This window comes from Typopeltis vanoorti, chromosome 12 (genome assembly GCF_054136105.1).
Source record: "Typopeltis vanoorti isolate ZY-2024b chromosome 12, IOZ_Tvanoo_1.0, whole genome shotgun sequence".
In the NCBI taxonomy this organism is placed as follows: domain Eukaryota; kingdom Metazoa; phylum Arthropoda; class Arachnida; order Uropygi; family Thelyphonidae; genus Typopeltis; species Typopeltis vanoorti.
The window spans coordinates 57689088-57709793 of record NC_143560.1 but is presented as its reverse complement, the minus strand read 5'-3'; the positions used below and the strand labels follow the sequence as shown (position 1 = coordinate 57709793).

Here is a 20706-nt window from a genome sequence, read left to right as displayed (position 1 = left end):
TAGTGTTTCAAATGCACATTAGATATATCGAATAGTGATGACTTTAGTGCAGACTCTATTCTGAAAAGGTAGCCATTGGCTAAGAAGGTTTTGTGAATGTGGTCAAGTTCCATGGAGAGGACACTGTTTTCTGAACTAATTAATTTAGTCCTGTTATATAAAGTTTTAATAATTCCATACCGTTGGGAGGAGGGGGGGGGGTGACTGTGAATGTATCTACCAGTATGTGTGAGTTGTAAACAAGAGAATGCCAGGGATCCATCAGGCTGGCATGTAATTAAAGTGGCTGGGAAGGAGAGACTGTTGTTATTTTCTTTCTGTAATGTGAAATCTACAATTTGCACCATATCTAAAAAAATATTAAAACTCCAAACTCACTCCACCTCCCCCCTTTCCAGAACAGAGACTACACCAAAGTTATCACCCTTCCATATATCCAAGGTGCATCTGAAAAACTAACAGACCATATAGAAAATTACCATCCCTTATCTGCTCTGCCATAAGACAAGCCCATGGTCCCTAAACCTACCAGGTGTTTACCAGGTCTCTTATAGTTGTAAACTACCCTACTAGGGCCAAACAGGAAGGGCAGTCAACATCAGAATTGCTGAGCATAATGACTATATATCTGTTCACTGCTACCATCACTCAGGACTTGACCATGTTTTGAACTGGAAAAAGGTCAGTCTGTTCCATCACAGTAAATATAAATATGAAAGACTATATAAATTAAGTGGATATTAAATCCAGCATCATTTCAAAGTCGAATACAGAAACTATAAAAGTTTCATGCGAAAATTAACTAGAGAGCTTGTAGGAATATGCTCGCCCCCATACTACGAGTTGCCCTAGCCGAACCTAATAGGATGCATGCACGCTCAAAGCGCCCATATATTCGCCTCATGTTGGTCCATTTTGATAAGGCTTCACTGATCTGACAGCTGTTTCAAATTCATTGGTTTTCATCAGAGATCAGGCAGAAGCCTAAGAGAGCAAAAACTCTCAGTACTAAGGAACTCAAGAGCGTCGGAGAGTTGTATTTTTCGTAAGCGAACTCTCAGTGCATAAAGTAAAATAAAGAGCCAGAAGGCTTCACTTTGCCGATGCAAAATTATATAAATTAAGTGGATATTAAATCCAACATCATTTCAAAGCTGAATACAGAAACTATAAAAGTTTCATGTGAAAATTGACCAGAGAGCTTGCAGGAATACACTCGAAATGAAGCCTTTGGCTCTTTATTTTCAGTAAATACTTGATTTTTCTGTATTCGGCTTGGAAATGATGTTGGATTTAATATCCACTTAATTTATATAATTTTGCATCGCTGAAATGAAGCTTTTGGCTCTTTATTTTTAGTAAATACCTTACACACAGACCGAGAGTTCGCTTATGGAAAGTATACCTCTCCGACACTTCAAGTTCCCTAGTACTCAATGAGAGTTTTGGTTTGATTATGATTATTTTATGTTATGTTATACAATGTGGTGATTGAAATCATTAGAGTTTTATTCCATGTGTCGATAGTGAATTGATTATAGTTACTTTTAAATGAAGTTCACGAGTACTGTTGTTCAGTTGGGTTGGGTTCGGGAAGGCTATTAATCTGAGAATAACGCAGGAAAGTGAACTGAAATTTGCTAGGCCTAACAGCCGCTAGAATCGCCATTGTTGGCACATTTATTTCAGGTTCATAGACTTGCAGGATTTACTTATGTTTACATGCAAATTAATAATGTTGAACGTGTTAGATTTGGATGCCCTCACAGATTCTCTCGATGAAGAGCCGTCACTTATCCTTGTAAATAAGCTTCAAAGGAAGTTTAAGCTTAAATGGCCATCAAATATGATACATCCTGACATCATCATAAATTCTCTAGATAAAGGGCTGGCATTCAGCTTTAAAAAGAAACTACTTGAGAAGTTCAAGCTTAAATGGCCCGGTTTCCTAAATTTCTATTCTTTACTTGGGACTGACGATGATCAAAATGAAGACACTCCTCAAACAGAGGAAAAACTAAATCTAGTAATCTCCGACTCTACTCACTCAGATCAAGGAGAGATGCATGCGCGCAAAAAAAAGCACAAAACTCTCGCCTTGGAGTCAACAAATGATAATGGCATGGATGAAGATGCCCCAACACAGACTCCTCTACCTCCGCCAATGAAAAGGTACCTCCAGTCATTCTAAGGGAGAAATAGAGATGGATGACCTTAAGAACCACCTTGACCAACCTACAGATTAACTACTCCACTGCCAAGAACATAGAGGAGGGCATCAAAATTCAGCCCACTACAGTGATTGATTATAGAAATTTAACCAAGGAGTTGGATGCAAGAGGTATCCAGTATCATACATTCACACTTACCTTGGAGAAAAATTTAAAAGTGGTACTCCGAGGAGTATCAGAAGACATCGAAACAGATGAAATAGCTGCTGACCTCAACATGCAAGATCTGCCTCCCATAAAGGTCAGCAGAATGTACAGATCAAATAAGACCCCTATGTCTCTGGTGTTGGTGGAGATACATTATATCTACAAAAACATATACAACTTGAAGACAATCTGTGGGCTTAAGGTCTCACTGGAGCCACTTGGGAAGAGAGCCTCTTCTGGACAGTGCCATAGATGCCAAAAATTTGGCCATGCCCAGAAGTTGTGCAAAGCTCAATACAGATGCTTAAAATGTAGTGAGACCAACCCCACGCATACCTGCTCCAAGCCAAAAACCAACCCTGCTAAGTGCGCTAATTGTGGTGGCCCTCACCCTGCTAATTACAGAGGGTGCATTTGCCACCCCAAAAACAGGCAAACTGAGTTAATCAGTCAATCCACCTCATTATCAGAAATGAGAGCTCCAGAAACTCAAGTTCATCAGTCTCCCAACAGGATGACAGGTGTTTACCCATCATCAACTGAGTCCTCCAAGAAAATTAACTTTCAACACCAAACAAGAACATATGCCGACGTGGCCCACCCCAAAAATACAGTCCAGGACCAGAATATGCCAAACCCACATTCAAATATAACAGCCATCATCACCTCTTTTCTTGCAAATATGTTACAGGATTTCAGTAACTCAAATCCATCACTAAGCACTACAAAAAGATTCTTACAGCAAACTCAGTCCATTTTATCTGCACTCTCCAATGCATAGGAAAAAATTCACCCCCCGATTCTTTAAAGATTATTGCTTGGAATGCTAACGGTCTCAAAAATAAAATACAAGAATTCAAGGACAGATATAATCCGGATATATTACTAATTAATGAAACTCATTTGAGACCTGCTGACAATCCCAAATTCAAAGGATACCAACATTACAGGAATGATAGGCTTGATTATAGAGATGGTGGTACAGCCATCCTCATCAAAAATCACATCAACCATCACGCTGTAGACATCCCTACAACCACTAATCTTGAAGTCACGGGTATCAATGTCATCACTAACTCTGTCTGAAATTTAAAAGTCTATGCTGCTTACAACCCACCATCAAAAACATTGTTGATCACAGATCTGGATGCCATCCTCAGAGTTAAACTACCGGTCATTATCGCCAGTGATTTAAATGCAAAATATCACGCATGGAGCAGTAGATAAATAGGAATGGCCGCATCCTCTTTAACTACTCGAGCTCAAATTGTGCAGCTGTGGCTGGCCCCCCTCAGTTCCAACTCGCCACAGTCCGACTGCTTCCTCCAACGTCTTGGATATAGCCATCCTCCAGAATGTTAACCTGCAGTACACTCTGGAATCACTGAATAAATTATCATCAGACCACAATCCTATTCTCCTCCAACTGGGTTATCAGAGGGGAATTCCCCCATCGCCTCACACCTTCATACCTTGGGAAAAACTATCAAAAACTTCCAAACTACATTGATCCCGTCCCTCATATTAATTCCAAGGAAGAAATCGAATCTGTAGTCAATAAACTTACTGATCAAATCAACGCAGCCATAGCATCTATCTCCTCAAATTCAACTGTTTTTAAGCCTAAATGACTACCTGAAGATATAATGAATTTAATCAGGGAAAAAAATAAAGCAAGAAAAAGATACCATAACACCAGGGCACCCCAAGACAAAAAATATCTCAACAAAATGAACAGTGCAGTGAGAGATGCACTTAAAGCCCACAGAAACAAACTATGGGAAGACAAATTATCCTCCATATCACCTGGTGATCATACCATCTGGAAGCTGCTGAGAAACATCAAAAACAAATATCTTCCCCCTCTTACACAGATGCAGAAAAAGCTGAAACTATAGCTAAAAATTTAGAAAAACAGTGTAGCCCTTCGTACGATAATCTAAATTCAATCATATTTACAAAGTCCACTGCCACGTATTAAAATGTCTGATACCTGTACCAGCCAACTCACATCTACTTCTCCAGCTGAAATTCATGACATTATAAAGAATTTAAAGAATAAAAAAGCTCCTGGGCCTGATGGCATATCCAACCAAGTTATTAAACTGCTACCCCAAAAGGCCATTGCACATTATTATTATTATTATTATTCAGGCCTCCATTGAGTCGAGAGACTCATCGTGGGAGGTCCTTCCTAAGAACATAAAGTCTGTCAAGACTCATCGAGGGGAGGTCCCCCCCCTAAGAAACACAAAGTCTATCATACCACTCCTTAAACTCATTGACCGTTCTCGCTCTCACCACTCGATCAGGCAATGCATTCCACGGTTCAACCACCCTCCACGCAAAGAAACCACTCCTCACCCTCTTGCTCACAATTTCCCTTTCGTAACTTCCAGGTATGGCCTCTTGTCATCACTTCTTCCCGCTGTTCAACCAAGCGAAAGAACTCCCCAGTGTCAACCCTGTAACCATCTCTCAACAGTTTAAAAGTCTCAATCATATCACCTCTCCTTCTTCTATCCATCAAACTCTGCAGTCCACATTCCCTCAGCCGATCCTCGTAACTATCCTTGTACAGTCCTGAAACCATCTTTGTCATCCGTCTTTGTATCCTTTCCACAGTTAATTTATCCCTTTGAAATCCTGGAGACCAAATCTGAGAACAATAGTCCAAGTGTGGTCTGATCAGAGACTTATACAACGGAATGATAACCCTCTTATCTCTGCAGGTCAGTGTCCTTCTCATAATTGCAGCAATCCTCTGTGTTACCTTCACCACCTTTGCAATATGTCCCCTAAACTTCAGGTTTCTATCAACCATCAACCCCAGATCTCTTGTCTCCCCAACTTCCTCCAGCATAACTCCTCCCATAGAGTATGCAGCATCCCATCGATGTTTCCCAAACCTCAAGACCTTACATTTTGCTGCATTAAACTGGTACCCCCATTCATTTGCCCATCTATCTAGCTTATTCAAATCCTCTTGCAGGGCTACCACATCTGCACTATTACTAATAATCCTTCCCAGCTTCGCATCATCCGCAAACAACTGAATATCCCCTTGCAATCCACTGGCAATGTCATTGATATAAAGGTTAAACAATATAGGTCCTAGTACTGAGCCCTGTGGGACCCCACTTGTAACCCTCTGCCTCCTTGAAACTGCTCCACCATACACAACTCTCTGATACCTATCAGACAGCCAATCCTGAATCCAGTTGACCAATCTGATATCCAGACCCATGTGCTGGGTCAGGATATCAGATTGGTCAACTGGATTCAGTTGACCAATATCAGCTTATCATGTGGCACCCTGTCAAATGCCTTTGCTAAGTCTAAGAAAATTGCAGTATATGCCTTTCCCTCATCTAATGTTCTTGTAACTTTATTATAAAAGGCTAGCATATTGCTAAAACAAGAGTGCCCTTTCACAAATCCATGTTGACTCTCACAGATAGCATTACCCTCATCTGCCCAATGTTGTATACGGTCCCTCACTACTTTCTCCAAGATCTTAACAACTACTGATGACACACAGACTGGCCTATAATTAGACACTTCTAGTCTGTTACCACCCTTATGCAATGGCACTATCTTACCTTCCTTCCATTCCCTGGGCACCTTTGCCGAAGCCAGACTTTCATTGAAAAGCCAGGTTAAAGGCACTGTCAGTTCCCTGGCACATTCTCTCAAAACTCCTGGTGAAATACCATCCAGTCCCAAGCTTTACTGACATCCAGAGTACTCAGTATCTGAAACACACTCTCCTCCTGTACCTCTAAACCTCGAACCAGCCCTATCCCTCTAGCATTAAAACTGACTCCTCTAGGATGAAATACTCCAATAAAGCGTTCATCGAACAATTCCACTATGTCCTCTGCATCAGTCACTCTATTCCCATTTTTATCCCACAATATCATTCTTCCACAGTCATTTCTCCTACTGGCCACATAGCTAAAAAATTCCCTAGGATTTTCTTTGGATCTTAGGGCCAACCTCCTCTCATATTCCAGTTTCGCTTTCCATACCACATTAGTCACTCTTCTGGCCTGTGTCTTATATTCTTCATGCATCCTCTCTTCACCTGTCTCCTTATATCTCTTCCATAGCCTCTTTTTCACATGCAATTCCTGTTTAATATTGTTTGTCATCCACTTTACTCCAAATTGTGTCCTCTTCACTCGTGGTATACAACTTACCATTGCTGCTAACAAATGTTCTTTCACAATATCCCACGCACTAATGATATCCCGGCCTTCCAATTCCTCCCTCCATGAAACTTCCTGAAGTTGACGTCTAAGACTATTATAATCACCTGCTTTATAATTCCACATAAGTTCCTGTCTCTTTGATACTCCTGCATGTCTATCATTTTCCAAGTCAAAACCATATGGTCACTCTCTCCAACTGGTGGGAGAGATGTCATCTCAGTTATTATCAACTCTTCTGATGCTATAACCAAATCCAAAACACTTGAACCTCTTGTTCCCTCTGTTACATGTTGCCAAAGACATTTGTCCCTCAAGAATTGGCATCTTACAACAATAATAAATGCTATGTTCAGGTTCAAGTACTTTCCCTCTGCATGGAAGTTAGCAGACGTGGTTCCTATTTATAAGCCTGGCAAGTATCCTCAGCAGCCTCAAAGTTATCGTCCCATAAGTCTGATTTCTAATTTTGGCAAAATAGCAGAAAAAGCTATCCTTTCCAGAATTCAATTTTCAGTAAAAAAGTTAAACATCCTTCCTACAGAAGAGTTTGGTTTTCGCCAGTTTCATAGTACCACTCGACAAATTCACAGACTAATCGAGTTCATTACCACAAGTTACAATTGCCACCAATACACCGGAGCAGTTTTTCTTGACTTAGAAAAAGCATTTGACATTATGGCACTTTGGACTACTATACAAGTTGATTTTAGCCGGCTTTCCATTAGATCTAGTCCAAATTATAAAATCATTTCTTAGTGGCAGACGAATGCAAGTCAAACTAAATGATATATTATCTACCCAGCGACGAATCTTGGCAGGAGTGCCTCAAGGGTACCTACTGGCACCGATACTTTTCTCGATTTACATGGCGGACATACCGTACAATCCAGTGTCATCTATCATTGCCCTATACGCAGACGACATAGTTATACTAGCCAGATCTATTAAGCCACACCTTGTCACCAAGAAACTGGGAGAAAACCTGCTAAAATTAGAGCACTGGTTTTTGGAATGGAGATTGCAAGTAAACCCCTCAGGAGAATATCGCCATTCTCTTCACTAAAAATTCAATATCTCCCAAAGGTGACATCTTCCTATTTAATACCACGATTCCCTGGAAAGCAGAAGCCAAATATCTCGGTGTACTGCTAGACAGAAAACTAACCTTCAGTCCACACACAAATGCCTCATGTACAAAGGCATCAAAAATTATTGCACAGCTTTACCCTCTTATCAATAGGAATAGCAAGCTGGGTACCAAAATTAAACTACTCCTTTATCAGTTGATGATTCGACCTATTATTACTTATGTGTCCCCCAGCCTGGAGTTTCACCTCAAATACAAATATCCTAAAACTACAGAGAGTGCAAAACAAATGTCTCCGCATGATCTTAAACGTACCATGCTATATCAGAGATGTCCAACTCCACTGGATACAAATATCCCCTACATCTACTCTTTCCTGCGATCTTCAGCAGTAAAGTTCTTCTCAGCATCGTCTTCACATCCAAATGAACTGTACAACAAGCAGCAAATTATGATGAAACAGATTTCTCCAAATAATGGAGACCTAAGGCCATCCTAATTCCTAACGAGGATCTATAACTCGCACCCACCTGGGCAGAGCACTTAGCTCATAAACTTTTCCCTACACAGCAACCTTATCAGATAGCAGGGATTATAAAAGCATTTTGCTTCGCCCTTACACACAGCAACATCTTGCGTCTTCCCTAGTACTGAGAGTTTTTGCTCTCTCTTGGGTTTCTGCCTAATCTCTGACGAAAACCAATGAGTTCGAAACAGCTGTCAGACTAGTGAAACCTATCAAGATGGACCAATAGAAGGCAATATATGGACACTTTTAGTGTTCATGCTTTTCCTATTAGGTTTGGCTAAGGCAACTCATAGTATGGCAGCGGTGTATTCCTGCAAGCTCTCTGGTCAATTTTCACACGAAACTTGTATAGTTTCTGTATTCGGTTTTGAAATTATGTTGGATTTAATATCTACTCAATTTATATAATTTTGCATCGCCGAAATGAACCCTTTGGCTCTTTATTTTTAGTAAATATGAAAGACTTTGTCTTGAATCTGGTTCTGCCTTAAGAAACTGCCCCAACCTAATCAAATTTGGTTGCATGAAACTGCCCCAACTTTGGAAGCTTTTATCCTCTGTACCTCAGTCCAACAGCTTAGGATGCCCAATTTACTCCACTAAGGGGCCCTGTTTAAGCTTACTCCCAGTTGACATGCTTCAGCCTCATTACTTCATGTAGTGCCTATGTGCACATATCCTATTATATTTTGTTCCTGACAATTACAATTTGACTTTGCTGAAACATAATATAATTAATAATAATAATTATTAATTATAATTATAATAATTATAATGAAATATAATTAATATCTCACTGGAAATATTAATTATATTTATTTTAGTTCATATGTTAGTCTATATTGTAATTTCCAGTTATGAATTTTGTGACCAAAAGCATGTATAAAGTTGTTTGACCCTTTCTTTTAAAACTTTTATTGGCATGATATTTGAAAAAATATTTGAAATTTTCATAAAAAGCACGAAAATGTGTTTTCCAGTAATTGAAATCGTGTATTTAACTACTACATTTTAAAACACAATTCCTCTGACACAGGAGAAAAAAAAAAAGTCTCTAAGGCCAGTCTATTCCTATAATGTCCATTGAAATTTTGCATCTCATCTGGTGATAATTTGGAACTAATCCCAATCCTTCCAAACTGTGATGTATAATGTATGAAATTGAACATCCCATCATTTGTTATTTGTAGTTTTGCTGATTATTTGAACCTGAAACCCAAATCTCATATCAGAAAAGTCTGGAATTAGTGATCACATTGTCTGTTATTTGCAGTTTTCCCAACTGATTGAACCCTTAATCAAATCACAAAAAATGTCCAAAAATTGGCAGTTGTGATTTTCATTATTTGTAGTTGTACCAGTTATTTGGGTGTAAAATCCCCATATAAACTAAAAAAAGTGAGAAAATTACTTCCATGTTGTAGACAAAGGACAGAGATCTATGGAATGGGGAAACAGGATGAGGAAGTTTAGTGAGTTTGAAACTGAATCATATATAGATGTTGACCAGCATCGGTGTGTGTATTCATGCATGATTTGAAGAAAGTGGAGGACTTACAGTGGTGTTTCAGTGGAGGAGGTTTCATGGAAATACATGTAGAAATGATGTAATGCAGAAACAGTGTCTGCTCATAAAGTGATTAGAGGGTGTCATCTGTTAAGTGAATAGCTTTCTTCTGTATATAATCAAGCATTTTCAGAGAGGGGTTTTTGGTGCACCATCTGAGATATGAGAATATATTGTAACATTAGGTGGATTTTGAATTTATAAAGTGTAAGGAGTTGAGCAGAAGAGAAGAAATTTTCAAAATGAAAAAAGAATACCAAGTTTGTTGAGGATGAAGTGACTATGAACATGATACCTTTATGCTAGAATAGCCAAATGTGAAACCAACAGAAACCACAAGAGAGAAATGATCTTAGTTGATGTGCAGAATGTTATCAGAAGTGAGAGAGAGAGTGAAGCATGGACTTTGTTCAGGAAAATAGACAGGATCGTGTTTTAGTAGTATTAATCACTAAGTTATCCTCATAGCTCTTGAAGCTTGAGTAACTCACCTAAGCATTACAAGGATCAAAACTTTCATGGTTTTGAAAATGACGTAGTGGAATGGATGTTATACTCTCATTGACAAAGCTATGGATAAAATTGGACATTAGTGAACGAAGAACACTGATGTATCACTACATTGTTTCCTCTGTGTGTGTGTGTGTATATATATATACTAGGGGGGCTCTGCTTAGGAGAGATTAGGAGACTGAACAGATGGCATCAATGGCGGTATCATATTAAAAACGAGGATATTAGGAAACAACTTGACATTGTTAGCATTCAGGGAGGAGCCGAGTCCAGAATGAGGCAGGTGACCAGTGGTGTACCTCAGGGCTCTGTGCTTGGGCCAATGTTGTTTAATTTGTATATAAATGATATAGGAAACGGCTTAAAGGGAGATATTCAGTTGTTTGCTGATGATGCAAAGTTGTGTAGTGCAATAAAAAATCAAGCTGATGTTGAAAGTTTGCAGGAGGATTTAAATAAGCTGGTAAAATGGGCAAAAGAAAATGGATGTCAGTTCAATGTGGAAAAGTGTAAAGTCATGCATTTTGGGATTAAAAGATTACCAGCTGTGTACTACATCGATGGAAAGGTACTCCAAGAGATTGATGAGGCTAGGGACTTAGGGGTATTGGTAGATAGGGAGATGAAGTTCAGAGGACACATTGCTAAGGTGTCCAAGATTGCACATAGGATTACTTGGTTGTTGAGGAACACACTGACATCCAGAGATAAAGAGGTTATTATTCCCCTTTATAAAGCATTGATACTTCCACATTTGGATTACTGTGCTCAGGTCTGGTCACCTGGATTCCTTGGAGATCAGGAGGCTGTGGAGAGGGTTCAGAGAAGAGTGACCAAGTTGGTGAGTGATATAAAAAATACTCCCTACATTGATAGATTGAGAGCTTGTGGATTGCAGAGATTGGTTGATAGGCGAAGAAGAGGTGATATGATAGAAACATTCAAATTACTAAAAGGTTTTTATAGGATTGATGCAGGGGAAATGTTTCAGCTGTGTGATAGTGATGGAAGAACAAGAGGTCATCTCTGGAAATTAAAGAAGAGTGTGGTTAACAAAGGTGTCAGAACAAGGTTTTTTGCCTGGAGGGTGGTGAATGAGTGGAATTCATTGCCTGACTTAGTTGTGAGCTCTTCGTCTGTAAATGAATTCAAGAAGAGATATGACAGATATTGTTTTGCTAGTTTGGGTCTCCCGCGATGAGTCTACTGACTCCATGGAGATACCCGTAATAATAATAATAATAATAATAATAATAATAATCTCAGGGGGTATGGCAAAAAAGTTAGGATTAGAAAACATTAGCTAAACAAGTGTTCTTTGCCAGGATGGCAGGAAAAAGCTTAGAAGAAGACCAATATGTAGTTAGATTGATACAGTAAAAAATTGCCTTAGAAGACAAAAATATAAGATCTGATGATATTGGAATGTTGACAGATAACAGGCTAATCTGGAAGAAAATTGTTGATAGGAAGTTAGTAATGATGGTACTTTTCATGTAGTACTATCAGAAGATCCTGTACCCCCCCTCCTGGTAGGTATATGTCAGGAATTTGATGTTGATGTGATTGTTATTAATATTTTATGATGAATTCTTCCTCTTACATCTCAAATTTTAGAACAATATGCTGTTGAGTATTCTGATGTCCTTCTGATAAAAGATCAGAATACATTGAGGGTGGCTTGTGGCATAGTGGTGAGAGAAATTTGCCTTGGTTATGTAAACTTGAGTTAGAGGAGAAGACTGATACAAAAGGTCTGCCCTATTTTCAGGTGTTGCATTGTTTTATCAGGATGAGAGAGAGAGATGGAAAAAAAGTAGGGCAGAGGTTTTGCCCAATAGTTTTGATAAGGGGCCAGAATGCTCAATGCCAGTTAAGCCAAAGGTAAGCTTAGTCCATTCGACTTATACAAATTCTGCTTTTTTTATAGTTTTTTTTAATATATATATATATATATATATGTGTGTGTGTGTAATGAACTATGGTATATTATTATTATTATTATTATTACATGACACCTCCAGGGAGTCCAGTGACTCATCGAGGGAGGGCATCTACTCTACAACTCTGTCTTCATCACTCACTCAATCCACCAACTACTCCAATGCCATCTACTGCTGACCACCACCACTTTTACAGACAAGCACAAATATCCATGCTCACTGCAGGATTCGAACCTGCAGCCTTTTGGGTGGAGAGTGGATATGCTAACCAGGCCGGCAATATGAGTATAAGCTGAGTACAGGACGGTATAAGCTAAGTTGGAACTTGAGCCATTCAGTGTATGTTGCATATTTAACTTGGACTGTTTTGGTATTTTGTTAGAAAACAAAGGCTTGGATAAGGGCTAGGGATATTGATGGATTGAGGAATAACGGCCCTCATCCCAGAATTCATAATTTCATTTAAGTAGTTGGACCAAGTGCTTATATATTCAGAAGAGCAGAAGCAATAATCAGACCATGGAAGGTCAGCATAAAAATCCTTGTCATCCCAAATTGCATCAGTGTAGTTCTATAGGATAGAAGACTGAGACTTGGTGGGAGAAGGTTGATCTGTGGAGAAAGCAAAGTGGACAAGGCTATGTCAGAGTTGCAAAGAGGAGAGTTAACATCAGTGGTGTGTGTTTGAGGGAGAGAGATAGTTAAGATAATGTCTAGAGTTTTGGGAAAATTATAAGGATAATCTATAATTCTGGTAGGCAGGTTAAAATTTTTTGTCAGATCATTACTGACAGCAAACAATTTAGGTTCTCTTCTAGCTTAGTCTGTGAAATTAGAGAAGAGGAGCCAATTAAAATGTTGGATGCTGAAATCTCCAAGGAAGATTATCTCTCTGTTAGAATGATCAACTTTCAGAGACAATCAGAAAGGTCAGTATAGTCAATTAGGAGAGTGGTAAAGGCAGCAAAATTCTCTAAATATATTTAAAATTTTATATATATTTTTAAACAACAAGGTCTGTGTAGCTTTGTGGAAGTGTTGCTTGCAACTTCCGTGCTAGGCTGCTCAAAGAGAGACTTAAAGTTCAAGTCTGATTGCTGACTAGAGGAACTTTTTCTAAGTCTTTCTATGACTGGTTCCCAAGTTAGTCATTCTCTCGCACTGGCAAGCGGGTTTTTTCTCCCGTAAACTTAACAAAAAAATAACCTTTGAACCTACACTATTTCAGACTAACATATCCTGTTATGGACCACAAGATGGCAGCTTGTTTACCAGTCTCTTCATTGGTTGCTGCTTATAATTAGTGATAGTCTCGGGTCGGCTATCTCTGACTACCAGTGGAGATTGAACTGTCTACTCAGTCTCCAAAAGTTAGATAGGGCTAAAACGGCCTGGCCAACTTCCTCTAAGGGAATAAAAGGCATGAGCTAATTTTTTTATATTTATTTATTTATTTATTTATTTTAAACAGTGAATTGCTCCTGCATTATTAACAGTTGCATGATTAAGCCAGAGTAAATTTTCAACTAAGTTTAGACGTCAAAATTTTTGCATTCATCTGTCGTTATAGCCGCAGTAGGCTTTTCGAAATTATTCCAAATGCTTGCATTTGTAAGTCCACAATATTTTTAATATTAACTGACAAACATTTTTCTGCATATATACAAACTAATCCTAAATTACAAATTTTTGTAACATCTTCATGAATAAATATGTTTTATCTCCAGCACTGTTGTTGAAAGTTTTTCACTATATACTGAGGCAAGTTATAGTGAAAAACCTTTACCACAAGTTGCCCCTGTCCTGAAAGATACTTCAGGCACAAACTTTGTTTGCTTACACTTGGATAATGGATTAAACCAAGTATATAATTTCTTGGTATCTTTAAGTTATCTCCAGCACTGATTGAATAAAAGACCAAAACAGTGATCCAATTCTTCTAATTCTTTTATTTTTGATATTTGTGCTTCTTTTTTATTTTCATTAATATACCAAATTAAGATATATGACTATTTCTTTGGTAATATATAATTCTACTTTGAAATCGATTTGCATATTAAGAACTATTGGTAATTGCTTGAATAGATTCCATCTTCAGTGGCCAATCTAGACTGTATCACTTAATTTTATTGTTTTAAACAGTTTGAAATTGACTGAGCAGCCTTAATTCTTTTGAGCTACTTGAAGGTTCTGTATTTTCCATAGTCTTTGTTTTGAAATGGGATTCATGTCATCATCATTATCATTTATTCATGTAGAATAGGGAAATATATATACACAGAAATATTCATATAACAAAAAAGCATGGAGATGAAATCTATTAGATGAAAGTAAGCCGTGTTGCTCTGTTTTGTGCCGAATGTTAAATTTCTTTTGCTGGTGTCTTTTTAGAACACTTTCCTCCTTTCTTTTATATATTTCACAAAGTGCAATCTACAGGTCTCCTAATCCAAAGTTAACGAGTCTTCTCCAGAAACCACTCTACTGTACTAATTTACTGTAAGTTGAACAATCTCTTGTGTATGGAATTACCATTACAAATAATTAAAAAATTCTCTTAAGATAATTTTGACAATTGAATGATGCTCTTTCCATGCATATGGTCTTGTCTACCAAATTTGTAATTTTATAGCAAAATTTGTTGTCAATATTTTGAAGCGAAAAATTTTAATCTCATTCATTCTGTTATTCTTATGCAAATTAATTAATTGCCATAAAGTATAAAAGTTATGATTTTGATTTGGTTAGGAACTTGAATGGAAAAAGGGATATCCTCTTTACTCTTGATGATGAGCTGGTTAAGAAGAAGGATGTTGGTGATAACATTTCTATGCCCAAAGATCATCGACTTGTAATTTCTAGTGTTTCTAAACAGACTCTTGCAGTGTTTTCACAATTACGAGGTAAAAAATAATATACTATTGTTAATTCCTGTTTAAAAAACATGTAGGGGTGAAAGGGAAAGCATCTGTAGAACTGTATCTGTTATAATAATGCTCTTCAGTGCACTTCTTGGAAAGAAGTGAATGGACACCATAGTGTAAGGGACAAACAGCCATGACATCCACCTTAATAAGATGTAGGATCTCCTTTTGTTGCAATGACTGCAGTAATTATATAGCACATATTTCCCTAAAGCATACAATAGCGATCAATGAGAGTTTTGGACTATTCTTGAAGGCATGTAATAAGGTTCCGAACTGTTGTGGGGTGGGGAACCTTATCCCTTACATCCCTTGACCTCACCAGATGCTGCAGTACATCCTAAAGATGTTCAGTAGAGTTGAAATCCTTGCATTGTCTTGCTGAAAGAGACAATGGTCAGAAACACCACAAAGTAGAAAGCATTGCATTGTCCAGAATGTTCAGATACATATCAGAGTTCAATGTTTGTGGAACTACAAACAGGTCTGAGGCCAAACCAGGAAAAACAGGAGACCATACAATCACATTGCCACTTCTGAATTTCATAGTTGGGGGTTACACACTCTAGTAAGAGACGAACACAGGGCATCCTCCACACCCATCCATCTACTCAGTAAAGGGTGTAGCATGATTTGTCGCTCCGTAACACAGCTTACCAAGCTTCCATGTCCCACTTTACACGCTCTTTGCACCACTGAAGACGACGCTGCATGTTGGTTCGGGTAATGTGGAGATTTCATATTGTGGTCCTACCATGTGAGCCTTGATTCTGAAATATTTTGTGTAGATTTTTGTTCCCATCAATGTCCAGAAATCCACATTTAGGGTGTTGACTGAAGAATGATGGTTTTTACATATTCTTCATAGGACTCTATGGTCACGTTTAGTGAGTGTGATGGGTCATCCATTGTGGGTAGCCCTTGCAGTTGGTTCCCTCTGTTTTCATCTCAATATGGTATCACTGACTGTTTGACCTGGAATGGCCCAATTTGTCAACAATTTGCTGAACAGATTGTCCTGCAACATGGCAGCCTTTCACAACTCTTCTTTCAAACTCTGTGAGTTCTGTTCTCTCAGTCATTTCACCTGGACACAATTGCATTGACTTGGAAGCATCATATTCCTCCAGTTTATGCTGGCTACAAACACAACTCTTTAGGTAGCATGATGCACTTTGCTCATGGGGTTGTCCGTTGATTTCTTTTCAAGCACTGTATTTCAGTTCGCTTATCTGGAAGATCCATGTATATTTTATTTTTATATTATATTTTAATATAATATAAAAATAAGTTAATTTTAATTTCAGCCCAATAGTTTTAATCCCTGAACACTTGACTGTACACATAGAGAGATTCCAATTGAAGCATGCACACTACTGTTTTTTAAATTCAATTCCTATTGTTGTTTGATAATTGTACTGATGATGTCTTATGATGCATAAGATGAAATATTTACATAATGAAAAAGTTATTTATTGTGCCATACACGTTATTCTATAATTATGATTATCCCACAGGTTTCACTATATAAAAATCAGTTCTGAATGTTTTTTTGTGCATATTGTGCAGTCCACGCCTGCAGTTCACATTTGATGTGTCAGCTGACAAATGGTGGTTTTCACATATAATCCTTAGTACCTATAATCATGTTTGGTGAGTGCAGTGGGTAGCACTTGCAGTTGACTCCATCTGCTTCCATCTCAGTATGGTATCACTGATTGTTTACCTCGGATGGCCCAATTTGTCTATAGTTTGTCAAACAGATTGGATAACCTCAGGATCCAATGGCAAAACGCTAAGCCAGTGGTGGTGAACCTTTTTATGTGTGTGTGCCAAACATTTACAAATCGAGTTGCTGACGTGCCAGTACATGCCAAAAATTTGCAAATCAAGTTGCTGACATGCCAGGCAGTTTTTAATAGAGGAAAAATTAATAGAAAATTTATTTATTTATTTCTAGTATATATATATATATATATATATATATATATATATAATATTTATAAATAATTTAATTATTTATAATTTTATAAATAATATTTTATTTTATTTATAATATTTATTTATATATAAATTTATAATATTATTCAGTATTAAATTGATTTTAATGATAGTGGTTTGAAAAAAAAAAAAATGGCAGTGAGAAAAATATTTATGCATTTTAACTCACCATAGACGTCAGCTGAGCAGGGGAAGCAGCAGAAGGATGTCAACTTGTCGGTGAAACACTTACCGTATTTCCTCGATTATAACTTGCCCTCGCATATAACTCACACCCCTGATTTTACTTTATGAAAAAAGACATTAAAAAGTTTTGCATTTATTTCGTACACGAAAAATGTTTAAACATGTTCACGCTGAGGCGATAGTAACTCGCTCCCTGTGGTAACAACACGCGCTCCTTACCAGCCATTATACTGCAGATGCAAACAAAAACAAGTAGTTTTATTGTGTCTATCTTATCTTATTCAGATAAGGTACAGATGCTTATGCAGTCTGTGTAATATATTTCTCAACAAATAGTGCAATTAGAGACAACTGAAATAAAAACGGTGCTAACTAATGAATTGCATTCCCCCTCTCTCTGAAACTATGCTGTATAAACTCCAGCAAAACCATATGTTGCACCAGAAACACAGTATCTAACTAAAAACTATTGTCCAATTTTTCAATTATATGAAATAAGTGTTTATTTGATTGCATTTGAAATTCTCAATGTCATTATGACAGATCACAGAGGCTAACTTCAAATAAAATTCTACCACGAATTGAAACATGCCATATAATGCTTGTGTGATTCCTCTGCCAGCTCAAACGCAAACAAGCAGCAATAAAAATCAACCAAGGGTTGAAACTTTGTGTGAGTTGAACCCGCAGGTAAAGAGAAGTTCTGTCGGAACAATAAATGACACCCCTGTCGTGAATGTGTTAAAACTAAGAAATATATAGTGAGTGTTGTTATGACAGTTGCAGATGTTATGGGATTTGGTAGAAGAGAATTAGCCTTTCAATTCAAAAATTGTCGGCTTGCTTTTATCTTTGAGTCGTGCGATCTTTTGTTAATACCGCACCGATCCTATGCATGTCTTCATAGCTGCTCTATCTATACTGGCCTACCATTGCTCTCTGTTTCGTGGTATGCTTTCACTTCTCATTAATCATTCGTGAAGGATTATTCTTTATGCATCTCAACTCGTGTAAATTAATGTTAATTTTTGCTTGGAATAATGGGAAGGAAGATTTCACTGTTTGGGTTTCTGAAAATTTCCGCATATATCTCATGCTACAAATTTTTAGCTTTAATTATAGGAAAAAAAAAAGTGAGAATTATATTCGAATAAATACAGTTTTATCACATACACATGCCCAATATTTATATATGTAAAGTATGTAATTTATTAAATAAAAATGTATGAATCTCTTAATTTTAAACGCTAGTTCCAACAATAATTAATGTTTTGAATTTAAAAACACATCACTTTAATGCAGAAATTAAAATTTATTGAAAAAGTTAAACAGTTTCTTTTACTACAACTGAGTTTTTGAAAGTTTTAGTTATGGTAGTGAGAATTTTGCTGCTGTTTTCTGTCCGTTAGCTTATTAATTCTGGGATGAATTGAAGTGATAGTCAGAAAGTTGCAAGCAGTTTGTCTGTTTCGTTATAAGCACAGTCATGACAGAAAATGCAAATATAAATGCAAAATTTCGCAAATACATGTGGTGGAAAAACAAAGAAGAAATCTCATTGATATTTCATATAAATTTGGATATTCATTTTTCATTCTTGTCCAGAATTTCAAATTACTCATAGAATTAAAAGTACTTACCAGTCCTTTGTCTTCAACAAAGGGGTTCACATATTTTGCCTCTGGGAATCCTCATGTTCGGGATAAAACTTTTCAAACGACAAGATCTTCAAGTGGGCTGCAACAACATCTGATACTGAATTGTGTGCATAGAAATCATTCTATGCACACAATTCTAACTGAAATTTTAACTACGACTGAAACATTTCATTATTTCTTGCTGCAATCATATTAAACCAAAGTTTGAGTTTCTTTTTGAGTGATTCGACGTTGTTCAAAGCATTAAATTTTGTTGTATCTGGACCTTGAAGTTTTAATTCAACTCTTTTATGTAAGAATATATATCGCTGAGATATGGCAGCCTGGCTACCCATTTTTTATCCTGGAAATAATGGGACGGGTCACCTTTCTTATTAATTAGAAATAGCTCAGCTTCCTTTCGGAGTTCATATAACCTCTCGTGAACTTCACCGCAGGACAGCCAATGAATTTCTGAATGTTGAAACATTTCCATGTTTAAAAATACGCTGCTTCGTCACTGACTACATAGATGTTATTTAGATGCTCTGGGTCTTAACTTTTTGTTACATTCACGAATATTATATTCTCCTCAGAATATTTCCACTATAAAATATTTATTCATGAAAAATGACAAATTTCAGAAGAACCTCTCTTGGCCCGGTATAATTGATGCCAGGGCCCGGCGGTAGAGAACCTCGGATCTACAATGAGTCGACTGAGGAAAAGAAAAATTGTATTTGTTCACAGCACACTGTAGGAAGATGCCCTAAAGATATGATAGATACGACTGCCATGTTACTCTTAATATCATATGTTTAGAAGACACGTGTTTTGACAAAGTTGCAGCTGGTGACTTTTCATATGCTAAAAATATTAAAGATAATACACTTGAGTTAATTGATAAGCTTTAAATAATGAAAAGTTTTGGCGACTAAATACAGTTCTTTTCTATCAGCTGAGTCATGTTATTATGCACCTCAGTGCCAATGGCTGGAGGTTCTTTACATCAGTTGTAGTTTTCAGCTGCAGGGCCTTGTTCCTACAGTAGGCTTTGTGTTTGTTGGTTAGTTTCTTTCATGTAAAACAGAATTTAACTTGAACGTATTATAACAATTAAAAAAAAGTTGAATAATTATTCAACTTTTTTTTTATTTTTTTAACTTATAAATTATAATTTATAAGCATATAAAAGGTTAGCACCTGTAAATCGTTGACGTGCCACATCTACCACGCATGCCACAGGTTTGCCATCTATGCACTAAGCTACTACATAGACCTATATATAAACATGAACGTTTATAATAAAGAAAGTGCTGAAGCCTTACTTTATGCAGATGATAGCCTGAACACCCCTTGAGGGTACATATAAGGAAATTGATGAAAACTTTAGCAAATAGAAGTTTTCAAGATCAGATTTTCATTTTATGACAAATAGTTGAGAAATCATGAGAATATAACGAAGGGTTCAGAGAAAAGCTTTTCAAAACATTACAATTATAACGGGTAAATGGAACATTATACAGAGCAGGACATGTTCTGTGTTTAAGATAAGTCAGCAGTTAGAACTGAAAGAAATATAGGAAGGTGGTTTGATGTAAAATAAAGAGTAAGACAAGGATGCATATTATCTCCACTCTTATTCATCACCTATATGGATCGCATCTTGAAAGAAAGTGGCATTAAAGATGATGTTAGATTTGGAATATCACTTAGATCTTTATTTT

The 20706-nt window shown here is 37.1% G+C and overlaps 1 protein-coding gene across 1 annotated transcript in view; it reads left to right on the top strand.

Moving 5' to 3' along the window:
• The window catches only part of TfIIFbeta (transcription factor TFIIFbeta), a 146726-nt gene that overhangs the window by 14361 nt on the left and 111659 nt on the right, over nucleotides 1-20706 (top strand). Inside the window, exon 3 of the mRNA XM_090401575.1 lies at nucleotides 14980-15134. Within this exon, the coding sequence (XP_090257701.1) occupies nucleotides 14980-15134 (155 nt within the window). The remainder of the gene's footprint in view (nucleotides 1-14979; nucleotides 15135-20706) is intronic.